At 37.1% G+C, this 19,936-nt stretch overlaps 1 protein-coding gene across 1 annotated transcript; it reads right to left on the bottom strand.

The window, feature by feature from the left end:
* Positions 1–243: 243 nt before the first annotated feature.
* On the bottom strand, positions 244–19,702 carry LOC105440180. The gene is made up of 13 exons (XM_030995027.1): positions 19,528–19,702; positions 19,074–19,194; positions 18,275–18,376; positions 17,489–17,553; positions 13,318–13,493; positions 12,794–12,855; positions 11,489–12,392; positions 4,360–4,470; positions 3,815–3,913; positions 3,261–3,456; positions 2,445–2,711; positions 1,966–2,094; positions 244–866 (listed from the first exon to the last, which is right to left on the bottom strand). The coding sequence occupies exons 1-13, from the start codon at positions 19,583–19,585 to the stop codon at positions 769–771; spliced, it is 2,388 nt and encodes a 795-aa protein (XP_030850887.1). The 5' UTR covers positions 19,586–19,702; the 3' UTR covers positions 244–768.
* Between the last annotated feature and the right edge of the window lie 234 nt (positions 19,703–19,936).

Raw genomic sequence — 19,936 nt, 5'->3', positions numbered from 1 at the left:
CTCTTTCTCTCTCCCTATCTCTATCCTTCTCTCCCTATCTCTATCCCTCTTTCCCCCTCTTTTTCTCTCTCTCTTTATTTCTCCTCTTTTTAACATTTCTTTGCTCATCCATTGAAGTCTCCCTCTCAAATACTTCTCCTCACCCTTAATCTTGATACAATGAACACAACATGAACTGAAAAGTATACATGTACCTTTAATTCAGTCAATTCTTGACATTATTTATTATTTTAGTATAGGTCCTGTGCGTTAACTAGTCTACACATCAAAGGTTCAACTGTTCACTGAGAATGTATATAATTGCAATATCACTTGGTAGAAGTAATATTAGAAGCTCATATTTTGATTGCAGTATAGCCATATGGAACCCCTTACATCAAGAGCAAAACATGTATTGGTGATTGGTACACTTTAACCTACTGGAGATGATTTGTGAGTTATCAATCTGTTTAGTCCAAAAACATCTTTTAAATTGGCTTGAAAAGCTTCTTGTAGCCAGTCCCTCACCTTATGAAAAGGACACAAACTAAACAGTTTGGTCAATGCTTAGGAATATCCTATTAGGGGGTCCAGTAAATTTCATAGATCTTAATCAGAACCTTACATTGCAGTCTAATAATGTATTAACATGTACATGTACATGACATTGAATCCTCACAAATGACTGACAATTATAAAATGTTGATGACAGGAATGCAGTTTGATGGGGCTGCTGACTATAGATCATCTTGGAAGGGGGCTATAAATATGAGATTATCTTGAAGGGTTCTAGACAGTAGCTTCGCGAATATCATAGGATGATCCTGCGCTGAATCTAAGTGGAACTACCCCCTCATCGTCTGAAGTGAGAACAATCCAGCGAGGCCCTGTGGTCAAGAGAAAATAGGTTGGTAAATTAATCAAACTTAGAGCACTAATTCCCTCTGAACACAAAGATTATGACACATGTACTGCAGAATGTTATTGTTAAAGGGATTGGGTAGCTTTGTTTCAGATTCTGAAACAAAATTCTGGATATAGCTCATGCTGCAATGATAATTATAAACCTTTAGGTCAGTCAGGGACCCATGAATTTTAAAAGCCGATCTCCTGTCTGATTATCAAGGTATTTATGATAGGAAATCGAAATTGAAAAATTGGTTTTCCTAACAGTTTTTATAACACTACAGTCTATTGGGGGAAATGAGTATGGTAAAACTGGTCACTCAAAGATTTTACTTTTTTGAGGCACTTCATGATCTTTTTGAAGCGCAATTTTTTTAGGGCTTCAATATTATACCATATCACAGACACTTATAACACGTAGGGCCATGCATCTCAGATTTAACATTGTTAAACGATGCCTTTGAACAACTGTCTTAAAAATAGAAGCTTGCAGGATTTTTTTTATCAAACAATTTTTGTGATCAAGATGAGCATGGACTTTTTTCTTATTTCATCAATCCAGTTCTACTTGTGTTCATTTTGTAAACTATAATCTGCTCTAACATAGGGGACCTTGCCTCTAGACCCATTCAGGCTTGCATCACAAACAGTTTTTATGGCTGAACTCATTTACTCCACAATAGTTCTATTGGTATCATTACTATCATCATGTATTGCTTTTATTGCTTTTATTGCTCTTATGCCTCTTTTTTTCCATGAGATTTGTATATTTCATTTTATTTATGCAGTGTTTTTGATCATCATTTGTGAAAAAAGACAATATAAATGAAAATACAAATGGTGAAAACTTCATATCCAACACTACATACCAACTTGCAACTCAATATCATTTACCTCACAATATTTCTGTTGTTATCATTTCTATCATCATGTACAATCATCATGTACATCTTGTATTGCTCTTATAACTCTTATGCATGTATATTTCATTTACACAGTGTTTTTATAATGGTTTGTGAAAAAAGACGATATGAAATAAAAAATAAAAATGAAGAAAACCTCATATCGAACACTACATACCAACTTGCATCTCAACCTGCGACAGGTGGAAGACATCTAGAATGGTTTGAAGGGGAAGCAAGCCTGACTGAAGTAGGAAGCATTTCTGGAAGACTTGTCCATCGTTTAATAACCTGAGATTGACATATGCTGTGAGAGAAAAGAAAATAATCAGAGCTTAAGAGAGACTTGTTCACATATGATGAGGTAAACCACCAAACACCAAAGTATTCTGCATGGGTTAAAATATAACTAGGAGTATAATCATTTAGCAAAACACCAGTAAAAAGTTTGATGATGATGATGATGATGAAGAATGAGAAGATGACAAAGACAGAGAAGAAGAAGTAGAAGAAGGAGGAAGAAAAGAAGAAGAAAAAGCCAAAGAAGGGGAAGGAAAGAAATTTGCAAGAAAAGCACATGTATAGGTAATAAGAAGCAAGCAATATCAAGAAAAAGAGGAGGCAGAAAAAGTACTAAACATAATCCTGAAAACATACCAGCATTTTCAGGAGTAGGATACAAGCCACTCTGACTAGATTGTGGTTGCACATCTAATGTGTGTCCTATTAACGGGTCTACTGAGGCAGCATCATGTTCCTCATCCTCTTCTAGAACTTCAATTCCCAACCTCCTCCCCATTGATTCTCCATTTGCATTGAATGCCACTCCTCCAGGTAGAAGCAGTGTTTGGAGACCATCGTCATCATCATCTCCTGGAGCGGAGGTTGCCCCATCACGATGGAAGGACCTACTGTCAGTAACCTCTGTAAAAATGTAATCAGATATAATAGGTGATGAAAACATGCACATTTTGTCCTTGAGTGTTATGGATTTATTCATGTCTCTAATGATTGAAAGGAAGGAATTTTGATTACTGACACATGTTATGTATTTTCTTTTGTTTTGAACACATCATGCACAGTTATCAAAATCTAAAAATGAGAAACATTTCAAAATAAATTCATTTTAATCAAAATGCAAAGACACACAGATAGCTAGGAACAAACATGCTAATGAGGATTAATGAAAGAATCATCATTAATAAACTATCCTTCCAGAAAGCAGAAAAGTCAGAAAAAGAGACTGGTGAAAGTTTGAATGAAATCTGACAAAAAATAAGAAACTTATGATTAAAAAATAATTTTAATCAATAGATATATATGGGCATGTTTAAACTGGCTGAATCGGTAATGTCACTGTGACATAGTGCTGGACAACATTCCCATAAATAGCTTATACTACAAAGGTTGGACTGCCCTTTGATAGATTGAAGAATGGGTATACTGTGGACATAATATCATTATTTTGTTCACCTTTAGTACTAATTGATTGTCCAAGAGGAAGATCCACTATCTTCAGAAATAAATGCCTTGCCTCCAGAGCTGAAGATGGAAGTACACCTCTGAAAGAGCCATCATCTGAAACGGGCTTCGTAACAGCAACTAGAATACTGCCCTTCGTGTCAGGTATAGAACATACTCCCACAGGCCTCTCAGTCTCGCCAAGCTCCTAGAAACAAGATATGTGATTAATTTACTATATGGTATTTGCAATATACATGACATGTATCTACTTTACATCATTTACAATAATCTAATGAAATGATAGTGACTTGGGAAGTGCACGCTCTATTGCTGCATGGATGTGTAATATACACTTACAGACAGTTTCAGCATATGAACTCTAATCAATCAACATTAACCTATTCAAAGTACATTCAGAATTATAAGAGATCATGAAATCTGTGCATATTCTACAGAAGGCGAACTAGATAGTTCGATTTAAATCATTTATCCTAATAATTCCAAGTCATAATAAAGGTGTCTTAAATAACTACATTTGTATTTTATTAATAAGGTATACTTACAATTGTTTGAGGTAATCTCTTTAACAAAGATTCCTTCAATGAAAAGAGAGACAGAGTTCTTCTGCTATGACTGCCAATGGCTATTACTCTGCTGTTTGGCTGTGAGTAAAGATAACAATGGTTTTCATATTGTATTATTGTTTAGCCCATGGCACAAAAAAGTACTTAATAAATAACATTTGATCATGCTTATACAAGTTTTTAGCCCTTTTAGTCCATGGGCAGCAAAGTCCACCTCAAAGTATCAATGATATAGTGTACATTTGAACAAAGAATAACTAGGATCTCTTTCTTACAGAAAAACTCTCTTTTTTGCCAAGAACCTGTGATATGTATGTAAGTAAATAATCATATTCATGTAGGCAAATATATAACAATTGTAAAACGTTAGTGTGATTCGTTTTATGTTCTACCGTTATGTGCATTGTAATTGCAAAATTATTGTACCTTGTAACAAAGCCAATGGAAACAGAATTTCTATGTATTACCATGAATCAATAAAGATGAAATGAAATGAAAATGAAATGAGGTTAAAAAAGACTCACTTGGTAGTGGATAATAGAAGGTGTAATGATGCCATGGAGATCACTATGAGATACAAACTTCTTGCTTCCCACATCAAACAATGTCAGTCTAGCACAGCTTCCTGCTCCTGGCTAGCTCATAAATGAAGAACAAACAATTGGATTTGAAAGAGATATTTTATTCATGTCATTTCATTCTCTGCTTTTTCTGTACTGATATTGCTGTAATGTTAGGGGAGCCTTCCAAAGTTGCGACTGCGCCGCGACGCGTCGGGGCGCAGAGCAGGATATGAGAACAAAGGAGGCGCCTTTTTGCGTCGGATACGAGAGGACATCAGATGGTTCCCAGCTCATTAAAATCTGGCTATTGTTTGGAGTCTCATTGTTACGAAATTACCCCGCCGGGGCGCGCCCCGGTGAAGCACTTGACACTTGTGAATGTGAGCTTAACCTTTGAATAGCTTTCGCGCCCTTTCGCGCCCGGTCCGGCGCATTAGTTATTCATGTATAGTGCCTGCTTGTGTGTCGCTCTCGTCTTGCGAGATTTGACTCTGAAAAGCATTACTTTGGCTACTGATTTGTTTTAATATTATTTTACGTACATGACATTGGTTACAATGTTTGTTCTGATTGTTTATTTTCCTCTCAACATCGGAGTTCTGTAGGCGTTAACGTTGGCATGATTGTTCATTATTTCATCTCCTCCTGTTCTGTTCATGATTGTGTTCAGTATATTAATTTTAATACAAATTGATTTGTTCACGACAAAAACAACTTTATTTTATATTTACCACACTCTCTCTGACATTGTTTTCCTCGTGCATGTTTTGACACTTTATTTGATTCATATTACATTAAAATTGTGTATATTTCCTCTAGCGATGTTATCGCATGTTTTGTTTTCTTTAATTTTCGTTGCATCTTGTAAACAGTTCTGTCGTATGATCATTATAAATCATATAATTATATCATCAGTCTGTTATTTCAATACATATATCCTTTGAATCTTCTTAAAATTAGATAACGTATTTTTAAATCCTTGATGTTGAAAATGATACTTAATCAAGAATGTCGTAGTTTCTCCTTGAATTTGATTTAAAAAGCGTTTTATCTGTATTACGATTTTTGTTTATGCATATGATATCCGTATTGTCAAGAACATCATCAATATGTTTCGTTAGAAGGAAGACGCTCATTTTCAGAATGTTCTTTCTTTGCAAAACACTAATGTTACGAACAAAATTAAATACACTGTACCCGTATAATCGGGGATATCGCAAAACTCCCAGGGAGATTATCAATTGCAAATCAACATAGTAAATTATGCCTAAATCGTAAGAATAGAACATGCATCAAAAAAGAAGAGCGTTACCAGGAAATAATGTTTGAAATTTCACCTCGAACATATCTCAAGAAGAAATTAGTTTATCATTCTATTCCAAAGAATTTTAACGAATATTTCTTTACGAAGAAGGGGGGGGGGGGGGGGTTACAGCCGCGGCCAGTTTTAGATCTAGGTCATTGTTGAGAAGAACTGAAATACGTATATATTGTGCTTAATTGGGGCCACGTGGTATCGAAAGAGCGTAGTGCGTTCTAAAACAAATAATACAAGCCATGGCAATTCGTTCAATTGCTTCTCGTAACAGAACTGTCTCACTAGCTGTCTCAATAATGATCCATCATGCGCGTTTTGGTATCAAGTAGTAGACGGAATTTATAATGATTGCGTTGTTTTGGGCCATTTTTTCTTTAGGGGTGGGGGGGGGGGGGGCTAGCCCTTATTCTTCTTCTACTGGGTCATCACGAAACACAAATAGTGTTTAAATTTTCCGCAATCCCTTTAGCAGGCGCGGATCCAGGATTTCTTAGGGGAGGGCGCCCAATTTTTTTTTTCTCTTGAAAATGTGAAAATCGCGCCGGCCGAAAAGTCGCTTATTTGGGGGGGGGGGGGGGGGGGGGGGGGGGGGGGGGGGGGGGGGGAGGGGGTAGTGAGCACAATTTTTTTTTTTTTTTGCTCCCGAAAATTTGAAAATCGCGCCGGCCGAAAAGTCGCTCAGTGGGGGGGGGGGGGGGGGGGTGTGAGCACATTTTTTTTGTTGGCCCTCGAAAATTTTAAAATTTGCACCCGCCCCCCCCCTTGAGCGCCAGGGGGGGGGGGCAAACCCCAGAAAAGGTAAAAAAAATACCCCCCCCCCCCCCCCCCCCCCATGGATCCGCCACTGCCCTTCAGCGCCGAGGGTAGAAAAGCCTATAGAAAAGTCAGCTGGACAATAGCAATTTAATGTTGGTCGAACAATCAGGGAGAAATACTGGGCACACATGTACACAATATTAGCCCACGTCTTCAATATAACCAGGAAATCCCGATATAACTATTTAAGCACATGCTCACAATTTCAAATCTGCCTATTGTTTGGAGACTTATTGTTATAAAGGGGTACTTTTCACGCACCAAAGTCCGGCTCGTCTAGTACACAAAAGTCCGGCCCGTATTGACTTTACACACCGGACTTAGGGGGCTGTTTTCAAAAGGAGGGAACATGCATATGCGTACCCTACATAACACTCAGTGGGGGGGGGGGGGGGCGGTGCGCTTAACGGCGAAGCGCTCTTTGTGAATTGTGAATTTGTGAATGGGAGCTTAACTTTGAAAAGCTTTCGCGCCCGTTCCAACGCATTAGTTATTCATGTAATCCCCGCGTGTGTGTCCGCTCTCGTCTTGAAAGATTTGACTCTAAAATTTTCACTTTGGCTACTGATTTGTTTCATTATTATTTTACGTACATGACATTGATTTAGATTCTTATTCTGATTGTTAATTTCCCTCCCAACATCGAAGTGTTTTAGGCATTGACGTTGGCATGATTGTTCATTTCTGTTCATCAATGTGTTCAATACTTCAATTATATTAATTTGTTCACGAACAAAACAGAAACGATATGTATAATTGTATTCTTTCTGTATGTTTTGGCACATTATTGTTTCATATTGCATTATTTTGTTCTGTCATCCGATCAAAATAGGTCATATATCTATATCATCAATCTGTTCTTTCTCATGCAAGATCGATTTAAAGAATAGAAACGTAGGTTCTCTAAATCTTCGCAAAATCAGCTATTGTATTTTAACACCGTGATTTCAAAATGATACTTATAATCAAAGACATTGTAAGATTCTGCTTGAAATAAGATTATAGGGCGTTTATAAATATGTCATACGAAACAAACAAACATCTGCAAATTAAAGATATTACAGAAATGATAATCGTATTGTCGGGAGCCTGCATCATCAAAACGTTTCGGTAGATGGAAGACGCTCTTTTTCGAAATGCACTCACCAAAATTCTGCTCGAATCATAAGGAACACTGTCTCCCTGCAAAATTATAAAACTAATTTTACGAAAAAAACGAATATCTGCATTATCGGGGAAATCGATATACTCCCAGAGAGATTATTATTTGCAAATAAACATTGTAAATTATGTTTGAATCGTATGGGACCTTGAAGAAAGAAGGAGTGTTTATCGGACACGATATTCGTTATTTTCACCTCGAACCATTCGAAATCGCCTATATATGTTCCAAACATGAAATTTGATTGAATATTTCTTCGCGAAGAAACTGTATTGGTGGTGGCATTTGACGTAACAATTTGTTGTCATCAATTGCTCGTGAGGTTTTGACGTTTCATATTTGTTAGCTAGCGCTAGTAAAGTCTTTTGTTTTAACGTGCACTGCATTGGTGCACTGTATTTAGTTATAAGGCCTAAACACGTCATGTTCACATTGGGTGTTATATAGCATACGGATATTATAGTACATGTAACTTTTACAAGGACATTGTTATTGCAACGCAATGACAAAAGACAGCTCTTTGAGCAGCTAATAGTTGGTGCGCCCATTGTTCCGCTCATAGGCGGCTATCACCAATTACCGGGCATTATTTGTTATTGCATCATTAGTTTTCTATTTATTTATTTAGTTTTGGGGAGGGGGATATCGTATTACGAATTCATGACCCTTATGCATAATGACCATGTTCTAAAATTACAAATAGCGGTCTTCATGAATAGTTGTCCAATGAATAGCGGTCCTTATAACTAGCGAGCGGAGCCCTCCTGATGGGCCTCTGCCATTTACGTCCGGCCGTTCACTTCGCCGCCCCCCTCCCTCACACACACACACACACACACACACACACACATAATACGCAGCCTTAATAGTGTACCTAAACAAGAATCTATAGCAAGTCGGACAATTATAGCGATCAAACAATAGCCTTGCTCGGCCGCGTGAAATCCTGCCACAGCATTCGAACTTTTCTTTTGTATTCGTTCCATAGAACTCTACTTTTTCTTAAAGCTAGGTGAAATGAAAAGAGCGTCATCATGAGTAGATCTTTTGTTTGATGTTATCCTTCTTCTCCCTAGTTAAGTCAAACGTCAATTTAGGCCTATCCATAAAAGGTAGCTTCCTGTACCGTTTGCTTTTTTTTTTTTACCTGGCTGCTACATGAAGCATATGCTCTGAATTAGGCAAACAGGGGACCGGCGGCTTTAAGACCTCTCCGAACGAAATGTAATGTTGAGTTATGCCTTACCAAAGGGCACTAGCATATCGACTTGGTTTCTAACCAGGGAGCTCCCGGTTACGAGCTGCTCTGCTCTACCACTGGGCTAAAGCGCCTCCCTCCTTTTAAAAAGATCTTTTAAAATTTAGAATCAAAATATGTTTGGTATGTTTTTGTATCTGTGCAGTATGATTTCAAAATTTCACTTTCGCCACTTAATTATACAAATCTACGAATAAATGATTCGAATTTTAGAGCAGAAATCGATGTTTGTATTTGTGTCCCTGCCCGTTTTGCGATCATTTAGTACATATAGCGCAAAGTAGAAGTCGAATGATAAATTATCACCATGAACTGCTTAATGTTTTGTATGGCATTTCCATTTGCTGCTCAACTTTATCGCCATCAAGCTATGCTTTTTGTTTACATCTTCATGACACACATGTTTTATAATCTCGATATAGTTCCTAGACTCTTTTTTCTATTCATTCCACTTTTAAAAAGAGCTATGGAATTATTATGATTCAAAACGCATTATGGACGGCCAATTTTCGAAGGCAAATCTCTGGCGTGATATCCTGCCACAGCATTTTATGTTTTTTCCTTTAGAGCGAACTTTTCTTTTGTATTCGCTTCATACAGAACTCTACTTTATCAAACAGCGAGGTGAAATGAAAAGAGCGTCATCTTGAGTAGATCTTTTGTTTGATGTTGTCCTCCTTATCCCTAATAAGCAAACCTTCAATTTATTAGCACCAAGTCAAGGGAGGAGAAGAAGAAAAAAAGAGGATTTTACTGACAAAATATATATTCTTCCAAGCTCAGGCTGTGGCAACGCGTAGCGTGAATATGAATGACGGGAGAGAAAGATAATTCCTTTGTCCATTATTAGGACGCTAGAATAATATCGCAATGTGGGAATTATACAAATATGTTGATAATCATTCAAATTACAAACATAACAAGCGTCCTAAACAGTAATCAATTTGCCGACTATAACCGCATACATGTATTCATTCACATCATTCGCCTTTTATTTTTTTGTTGTTGGGGACAATCAAGCTCGCAATTAAACAACCATTAATCGTACATAGTCATCTTTATTTCACATTTCATACAGTCGTCACAAAAATTAAAAGGAGGCGTATTAAACCCAACAAAAATAAAATGTGTGTTGATTGCCCCCCCCCCCCGGAAACAAAGACGCTCCCACCAGACAAGTTCATGCTGTGCTGTAGCAATTTACATCGCAAAGCTTCCACAATGATTGGAAAGATAATACCCCGCCCGTTACGACGCAAAACGGCGCGAGAAGAATAGATCGCGACGCGAGAAGAATACATCAAGTTTTTACAAACAATGGAATGTTTATCAGAACGAGAACCGGAGGAGGGGAAGACAGGCTTTGGCCGACAAATACTTGCTATATATCAAGTTTAAGCTGTACCGCGCATCCCGAGCGAGAACAATGACGCGAAAGATAATCTTCCATCGCCTGGTAGGGCGCAAAAGGGCGCAAGAAGAATAGAGCGGGTTTATACCAACAATAGACAGTTTCTTTTCATATGCAAGAATCAGATGAGGGTGACTATTGCGCCCCTTCGCGCCCCTTTGCGCCTCAATGCGTCTCTTGAGACGCGACTGTTCTATTCATCGCGCCCCGACGCGTCCGGGCACAGTCGCAACTTTGGAAGGCTCCCCTTATGGAAATTCATTTATTCTTCATTACAAGTTCATTAAGCAAAGGAAAAAAAGAGAGAGAGAGAGAGAGAGAGAGTTTAGAGTTATACTATTTGTCTCATCATCTATCTACGATATGTACTGAAATAAATTGATCTCAAGTTTTTCTTTCAGCATGACAATTTATGGGTGCCATTGATTATCTAAGCTAGTTTTCTAAAAGAAGTCATAATATATCATTTCTGTATTGTTTCTAGAGCTGGTGTCAGGTTATAGTCAGTCATTCACATATGATAGTTTGGAGCCAGAAGGGTGTAATTTTATATACTTTAACACAGAGTTAATACCCTTCTGGTTCAGAATAATATTTTGTTATGAAATACTCCACAAAATAATCCACAATTGAAAACTGTATGACAGAGGTTTGAGAAACAAAATATTCAATGCTAAACTGCTAAAAAAATTGTTAGATTCTTTCAAATTCTCCCTAAAGACATTCCTTTTTAATTCTCCCTGTAAATCCCTGTTAGTCTGTAGCTTGAATGTGTTATTCACTGTAGATGTAATGTAATTGCCTTAATTTGAATTTATAATGTTTTGCCCTAAAATTAATTGTATTCTATTGTATTTATATGTATTGACTAGATGTATCTGTGCTTATGTATTTTGAATTAATTGTAGGTTGATTAGTATAAAGTATGTAAGTATGATATTGAATGTATTATTATCTAAGTATTGCCAACTTTGTAAAGCACTTAGAAACATTGTAATAAGCGCTATAGAAATATAATGTATTATTTATTATTATTTGCAGTAATGGTAGCTCTTCCACAAATTTATTTTTCTTATTCAAGATTTACAACTCTGCAGAAAAAGACATAGAAGTACTTAGGCCTACCTCTCTTGTCTGCTTGAACTGGGGAACTCCCCTTGCACCATGTGATCTCAAGAAGGTCAGGTCCACCATTTTGTTTTCACTTTCACTTGATGATTTCTCTCTCCCATCATGCCTGGTCTGAAGCTTGCTTCCTACTATACTGGCTTTTCCCCTTATAGGTATGCCCTCATGACATCCATTATTGCTTTCCAGTTTCAAGTCTTTGGTTAGGTGATAGTGTGGCTTTTCATCAATGGATTCAGCCTGGTACATGCAAGTCCTTGCCTCCCGGCCATTCATCCCACTGCATGGAGCATACATGGGTTTTGGACAATCCTTTGTTTCACCTTCATTAGTACTGTTAACTGTAGGATTGATGCTTCCACTATGTTTCTCATCATTGCTTACTTTGGTTTCGGTAAGATCGCTCCTTTTACGCTCTTTTGTCCGAGATAAAATGTCCATCACGTCTATCGGACCTTTCCTCTCTTTCAATGCATCCTCAACTATCCTGCTTGCATTAGACTTGTCAGCATTTGCAGAGGAGTTGTTCTGGTGACCATTGATGACAGATTCCAATGAACCAATGTCCCCTTCTGTACTTTGTTTGATGAATGATGAACAAATTTCCACATTCCTTTTGATGGGAAGTTTCACCAGGTCACAATTTGCTTCCAAGTTCAAGTCATAAACCAAGGCATGGCCATCAGGATGGTCATGAGTGACGGGCACACAGGCCCTGCTTTCACGCACCACAGAATGGGAACCGTTCTGTACATCCTCCTTATTGCACTCGTTCACTGAAGTCTCTGGTGAAAACAGGTCAGCTGACAGCTCTGTCACAATCTTCTGCAGAGGTAGCTCAGTTGCTATAGCAATGGTGTGTTTTGAGATGGGTATCATGGAGCATACAGAACCAAGATTGCTATTAAAAAAATAAGACAGAAAGAAATAGATTGCTAAGTAATAATTTTCTTAGAACAATGTCATAGAGATGAGGAGAATATTATTACAAATGTGGATGTTTGGCAGGTGGAACAGTAAGGGAAGCATTTGAAATTATCTTTTATTGGAACTTTTCTCCAGATCACAGTATTTTGATATTGTCTGTAAAGAAAGACCTACCAGTACACGACAGGGGCAATTCTTTGTTTCCTTAATTCATTTCTTCCTTCAATGAAATGCCCTTTGACCTGTTAGACATTTTTCAAATCATTTCATTGAATTGCCATTCTCAGTTCACTTCCCGTTATTCTAAACTATGTAGATATTTTCCCACAGCACATATGCGACATACACTATTTGTATGATTTGAAGATCACATACCCTTCTATCAATGTAGACTGCATGTCTGTTGTCGTCTCATTCTCTTTATCCATTGTAAAAATCTGTACGTAATAGTGGTAAAGAAAGCAATGGATTAAATTGAAATATATAACAATTTCTTTGTTGCTTTCAGCTTAGCAAAAAAACATGTTCAATATAATAATACTTGAACATCTACATCTACCATTGAAAATTAAAAAACCACCATACAGTATGTAAGATTTCATTCTTGATAATAGCTAAATTAAACATAGCTACAGATAAACACAAATGCACATTGGATAACTTAATTCTAATAGGATAATCTTGTTATCTTTTTCTTCTTCTTCATATTCCCTATCCATTAGCCAATAGAACGCTGCCTTAAGTTTTTTAAGGTTAGTCTTGTACATTCCAGCAGTACACTAATGATTTTTCTAGATAATTTGTACACTTTAAAGTAGGGAACTGTAAGTAGCATTAAACTATACAAAAAATGATCCAATAAGGCTCTTACAGGAGTTTAGACATGATATAATATTTACTTGAAGTTGGTTGCCATCAGCTAAGGCTAGATGGTGTCCATCTTGTGTCCAGCATGCAGCGATAATGTCCAGTCCATTGTCCAGGACATTGGTCTCACCATTCTGAATGCTGTAGAGGACAACTTGAGACTTGGTGAATACCACCAGGAGTGGCTTTCTTGGGTGCCATACACATCCTGCAAAAGGTATTTACAAGACGTGTATGATGTATGAATTGGATCCAAATGATGAGCTGTTCAAAACCTGACTGACCCAAAACCTCTTATATATGCAAAAGAGGTAAATTCCTCTTATAATGAGGCAAAGGATGATCTTTTGGGGAAAATTTAAGTGAATTACTTCCATTAACAAGGTTATTATATGTACTAAGAAGGAAGTAATAGTAATACCTAACTCTACTCATAAGTATAGTTATAGCAATCATTATCAGAGTAGCTGAGTAAACTGTGCCTATAGAAGCAGTTAACAACATGCCCAGAGCCCCAGAAAGAATATAGTACCAGTTTTGGTTAGGTTGGTTCAATGTCTAATAATAATAATAATATCGAATATTTAGGAGCGCTAAAAACAATAAGTACCATAGCGCTTACAAATACAAATATATGTAAAGAGGACAAGAAAGTACAGTACAGGAAGCATATCACATAGATCATTGGGGGAAAAGGTGAGTTTTGAGGGATCTTTTGAAGGTGGCAAGACAGGTAATTTTCCTTATGGAAAGAGGGATGCTGTTCCATGTCTTTGATGCAGCTACTGCAAAGCGTTTTTCAGCTACTGAGAGTCTAGATTTGGGAATGTTAAGTTTACATGTGTCGGTTGCTGAACGAAGATTACGAGTTGGTGTATATATTTGGAGGGTGTCATTAAGATATTCAGGTGCCAGATGATTGAGTATTTTAAAAGCATACAAACAGAATTTAAACAGAACACGTTGGTGAAGAGGTAACCAATGGAGCTCCTTAAGTAAAGGTGAAGTATGAGTTCTTGACCCAAGGCCAAAAATTAATCTAGCGGCACGATTCTGGACAGTTTCAAGTTTCCTTCTATCTTTAGCAGATAAAACAGTATAAAGACTATTGCAGTAATCCAATCTAGAAATAATAAGAGCTCGGACAGCATGGTGACATGTCTTTAAATCAATAAATCTGCGAATCCTCCATAAATTGCGGAGATGAAAATTACTATTACGGACTACTTGGTTTACATGAGAGGTCAATTTGAACATATTATCGATGCATACACCAAGATCTGTAATTTTAGGAGAGAGAGGAATGAATTGATTATTTACTTTAAGCTGTACATCTGATATATATTGAAGATGGTGAGCGGAAGAACAGAAGGCCATGAATTCAGTTTTGTTATTATTAAGTTGGAGATAGTTCGACGACATCCAAGTGCTGATCTCTGCAATGCACAGTGAGATTTGGTGGAGTGTTTCGTTAATGTTTTCCAAAGAGCGTGGGTCAAAAGAAATAAATAACTGAATATCATCAGCGTAGCAAATATACTGTAAACCATATTTATTAATAATATCAGATATTGGGGTGATATATAAACTAAAAAGGATCGGTCCGAGAACTGACCCTTGAGGAACTCCAAAATCAGATACCCATGGGTCAGATAATTCCCCAGCTATATTTACCCTGGATGACCATCCAGTTAGGTATGACTTCATCCAACTAAGAACTACACCGGATATATGAAAACGAGACTCTAAACGATTAAGTAATATCACATGATCGACCGTATCAAAAGCTGCACTAAGGTCTAATAAGACTAAGAAAACTGACCTTCGTTGATCAAAAAATGTTAAAACGTCATTCTGTAGCTTCAAAAGAGCTGTTTCAGTGCTGAAATTGGACCTGTAAGCTGATTGCATTGGATCATATAAGCTGTTATCGTTTAAGTGGTCTGTGAGTTGAATAGTTACTACCTTTTCTATCAGTTTGGCAACATGTGAAAGATTACTAACAGGCCTGTAGTTACGTAAAGTATCCTTATCTAAGTTGAGTTTCTTGATGATAGGTACAACTACAGCCTCGTGAGCAGCTTCTGGGAAAATACCAGATGCTAAAGAACTGTTTACAATACAAGTTAAGGCAGGAACATTACAATTGATAAGTTTCTTCAAAAGCCAAGTAGGTTGAGCATCTAACATAGAAGTAGCATTAGACATATGGATTATAATGCGTTTGATATTATCTTCGCTCACAGTTTCAAACTCATTCCAATCATTCTCATAAACAGTATTGCACATCCTACAGCCTTCACTACTTCGTGGAGGTATGCCTGTGACATTGTTGTGAATATCACTTATTTTATTGACAAAGAACAAAGCAAAACGGTTTGCTAAGTCAGTAGGATTTTCATACATAGGGAGAACTTTAACATTCTTGTGGAGCAGATTATTAACCGTTTGAAAAACAGTTTTGGCACTAGCTTTACAGAGTAATTCCATTATGTATTTTTGCTTTGTCTTAATAATGATCTCATTTACATGCCTGTTAGATAGCTTAAAAGCTGTGTGATCTGTCTCAGAAGAGCTTTTGATCCATTTCCGTTCAGCCCGTCTTCTTACACGGCGTGCAACAAGGATCTCTTCATTGAACCAAGGATTACGAACCCTAGTGGAGCGAAGAATTGATTTCTGTGGGGCAAACTCGTCGACACAGGTTGCCACGGCTGTGGTATAGGCAGCAAGAAGTGAATTTACATCTCCAGTCATAGAAAGCGGGTTGTTGACTCTAACAACCAGTGCTTCTTTGAAGCCTTCGACGTCCATCTCTTTGAAGTTCCGAAAAATCTGCTTTACTTTGCACATCACTGGCTTGGGACACTTCAGTACAAAGCGTATACAGTGATGATCAGACATAAGGTTGCGGTGTATGACAATGTCCTCTATGACGCAGTCATGGATAGAATTAATATCTGTAGAGGATTGTCCCTGTAGATTATCCTCATTCCTGGTCATGACAAGGTCCAAAGTGTGACCTATGTTATGGGTAGCATCATGGACGTGTTGAGACAGGTTTGCTGATTCTATGATGGAAAGGAACTGGGCTACCTCAGACTTTGAAGGCATATCGACATGGATGTTAAAGTCTCCTAGGAGAAGAACTCGTCCAGATAGCCGTGATATCTCAGCGGTAAGATCATCAAGTTCTTGAAGAAAGTCTGCAGTACGAAACCGATTTCGTGAAGAAGGTGGGGGTCGATAAACTACCAGGAAATGAATCGAACCTGTATTACTAACAACGTGTGCGAGTTCAAAAGTGGAGAAAGTCACAGATTCACAAACCTTCAGATGTAGTTGAAGTGGAGACTTGAAAATGACTGCAATGCCTCCATGAGGATCGGTCGGCCTTGGAACATTCATAAACGTGTACCCAGGTGGAGAGCATTCGGCTATGACGACTGGATCTTCTGCTCTAAGCCACGTCTCAGTTATAAACATTATATCAATATCATGTTCAGAAATGTAATCATGGAGTAGGAAGGTCTTATTACATATAGAGTGAGCATTCCACAAACACATCTTTAAACAAGACCCATATATCTTTTCGGTATTGGTATTAATAACAATTAAGTTATCGTGATTGATTCCTCTAACAGAAGTTTTGTCGTTTAGACCAAACTGAGAAACAAGCACATGGATTTTATGTTGTTTTCTTCGGCCTCCCCGTTTACACCTATTGGCTCTCTTTCTGAGTTTGGGGTTACGACTTATTCCTAGGCTAATGATTTTTCTCATAACATCAGGATGAAGGAAATGCCATTGTTGGTTAATGGGCAAAGCATTTAATTGCAAAAGATCAAGTCTAGTGTAAGATTTATCATTTACATTATGAACTAAAGTTCTTCCAGCTGGGAGTGTTTGTCTATACTCCTCAGATGTAACGGGTCCAGGATTGGGACTGACATCACCCGACATAAGTAGTTGTAATCTATCGGTTTCTCATACCTGAGCTGAATTATACTTTTACTATAATATAGCCTAATCAGGATAGTAGGAGTACATACTTGCTCTAGATCTTAATGAATGGACCTACTTCTAATCTACGCATCAAACAATGATTTTTAACAATTATGACTTTTCTTTCATAGCAATTCTTCATGGGTCACTTCATTTTTTAAACCACCTTAATATTGGAAATAAAGGAGCTACACTTACCTCTTCCTTGCTCTCTGTGCTCTACTGTATAGAATTTCTTGAACTCACGATTACTGGCAGAGTTCCTATTCAAAGGTGAAATAAAAGAAGCCATCAACCATAATGCATTCACTGGCTGCAATACTGTTCCATATTAACTTCACAGAGAATTTCATGAATGAGAAAGATTTTGTTCGTCAATTATTTTTTACATGCTTTAAAATGCAAAACAGGGCAGTACGAGATCCTGATATTAGCACTGTTTCTCCCTCTCAGGATATTGGTGAGGATAGATTGTCTTTTAGCAATGGTATGGTTACATAAGGTACTGCATTTTATTGTCAAATAATTTAGCTTTCTTCCCCACAATCAACCCAGCCACTCAATCCTCTTGTATGGTTGTCATAAAACCTTCTCTTAATTCACTAACTGAAGATATTAAAGATAAACTTGAGTTCTGGTAAAAAAAAGAAAATTAATTATCACAGAATCAAACAAAACTTACACTGAATGTTCAAGATTACAAATAAATGTCATTTGCCGAAAAACTTTGGTAGAAAATGTATACTGGCTGAGTAATGAGCATTGAAAGATAAGGTAATCAAGGTAAGTAGGCCCGACACCGTACAGTGCTTGTTACTTTACCAAGACTGGGCCAAATCTATTATGATTTTGATGACTCCAGAACCTTGCAGTACACACCAATACTTACATGCTACATGATCAAATTTTCTGATCACTTCCACACTTTTTCTTTCACAATGCAATCGCATGACCAGAACTCAACTTTATCTTGTACAAGCATACCTTGTTTCTACTGTCCAGATAACAACACAAGTCTTGTGCTGCACAGCTAGGTAGTGTGTTCCTAACGTCTGACACTGACTCCAAGAACATCCTGTCACCTCACTAGAATTTTCACACAAAAGTGCAAAGGTCACTAAAACTCATCTCTCTAAATGACTTAAACCAAAGCATCGCTCTGAATGATCACATAGTTACTTGTTTTTAATCATGCAATAAAGGGAAATCCAACCTTGAAAGTAAAACTGCCAATTTGAGATTCACATAGACTTGGCGATCTCATATTTCAAACATTCATAACTTTCTTTAGTATTGGTCTGATTTAGTTCAAACTTTCGCCATTCTGTTTATCTTGTTTTTTCTGCTTTCATACAAATGAACTTATTACAATGTTGGATTGCCTTTAAGCAAATCCCTTATCACACTATTACTGCTTTAATACTTGTTCTCAAATATGCATGAACTACATGTATGCTTCAAACTGGTAAAAGTGTAATATCAAGCTAACTGTATAACCAAATATGTGAGCTCTGAATAAGATAACAAACATCATTAGAATAATGAGAACACACCAATAATTCATTTGTCTGATATAAAAGTTACAAGTTCACAATACTGCTATTAATTTCAGATGAACACATCAATAATTTTGAACTACAGGAGAAACAAACTTTTGCACTCCTCTCTATTCACGTTTAATTGTATTTCTTGTTGTTCTTCTTCCTTTGTTATATTTGGATATCAGTTGAGTTAAGTTGTGATTTATTGGTTGACTACAGTAGGTTTAAATTCCTGAAAATACCTGAATTTTCCAAGTGTCTTTGTGTTATGCATTGATGGTATCGTATGACCACTGTCGGTTATTGCACTCAGATAAACACATTCTCCATCAGTCCATACAAACCCAAGGTCAGAATGCACAGCTGAAAGAAAACAAGTTTGGAACTTTGCAATAAACATTCAAATGTCATCTTTGCAAAATTCACACATCTCTCCACATTATTCATTAACTCTTTCCCTTACTGACAATGAAAACAAAAAAATATGTCACATAATTTAAACTATAGGCTATTGCAACATTTATACAGGGGACTTAAACTTAATACAAAGCAAAAGCAAAACAAAAAAATGTCAATGACATTTTTATGACAACCATTTTCATGATAAGATAGATTTGCAACAAATTAAATGACAAATTTTATAACATGTGGGACTACACCTTTGTATATGGTCAGGTTTATACATGTATTTCTCACCATAATGCAATATATTTCTTCCAGCAACTCCATAAGCAATCTTGAATTCTACATCCATTGTCCAATTATACTTTTGCTGAGAAATAAAAAGGTAAAATATGCGTATTTATCAACACAAAAGTGACGTTTGCTGACTCAAGCTGACCACCTTGAATTAATTTTAGCAGATCAATTCTGAAAAACAATGGTACGGTATCTCTCAGAGAATAATATGGGATTCCACCACTGATCTCTACGGAAAAGAGATCAGTGGATTCCACTACCACATAATGAATTTTCAACTTTTCACCGTCCCGTCAAAGATGACCAGTCAGGCTGGCGACCCAATACCAGTATACCACGGTTGACTTTTGCGATTGATTGCATTGATCACCATGTGCATTCAATTACAAAAAATCATTGTACAAAC

Source organism: Strongylocentrotus purpuratus, unplaced genomic scaffold (assembly GCF_000002235.5).
Source record: "Strongylocentrotus purpuratus isolate Spur 01 unplaced genomic scaffold, Spur_5.0 spur5_scaffold_21, whole genome shotgun sequence".
Lineage (NCBI taxonomy): Eukaryota > Metazoa > Echinodermata > Echinoidea > Camarodonta > Strongylocentrotidae > Strongylocentrotus > Strongylocentrotus purpuratus.
The sequence above is the reverse complement of the archived record's forward strand: the minus strand, read 5'-3'. Positions and strand labels throughout refer to the sequence as shown.

What these genes read in the sequence shown, in the direction of transcription:
- LOC105440180 (XM_030995027.1), bottom strand. Translation starts at nt 19,585, where the DNA reads ATGGATGTAGAATTCAAGATTGCTTATGGAGTTGCTGGAAGAAATATA. An exon ending in GCACAGAGAGCAAGGAAGAG is followed by an intron (nt 13,494 to 17,488) that starts GTAAGTGTAGCT and finishes TACCTTTTGCAG; the next exon opens with GATGTGTATGGCACCCAAGA. An exon ending in CAGTCTACATTGATAGAAGG is followed by an intron (nt 12,393 to 12,793) that starts GTATGTGATCTT and finishes TTTTTTTAATAG; the next exon opens with CAATCTTGGTTCTGTATGCT.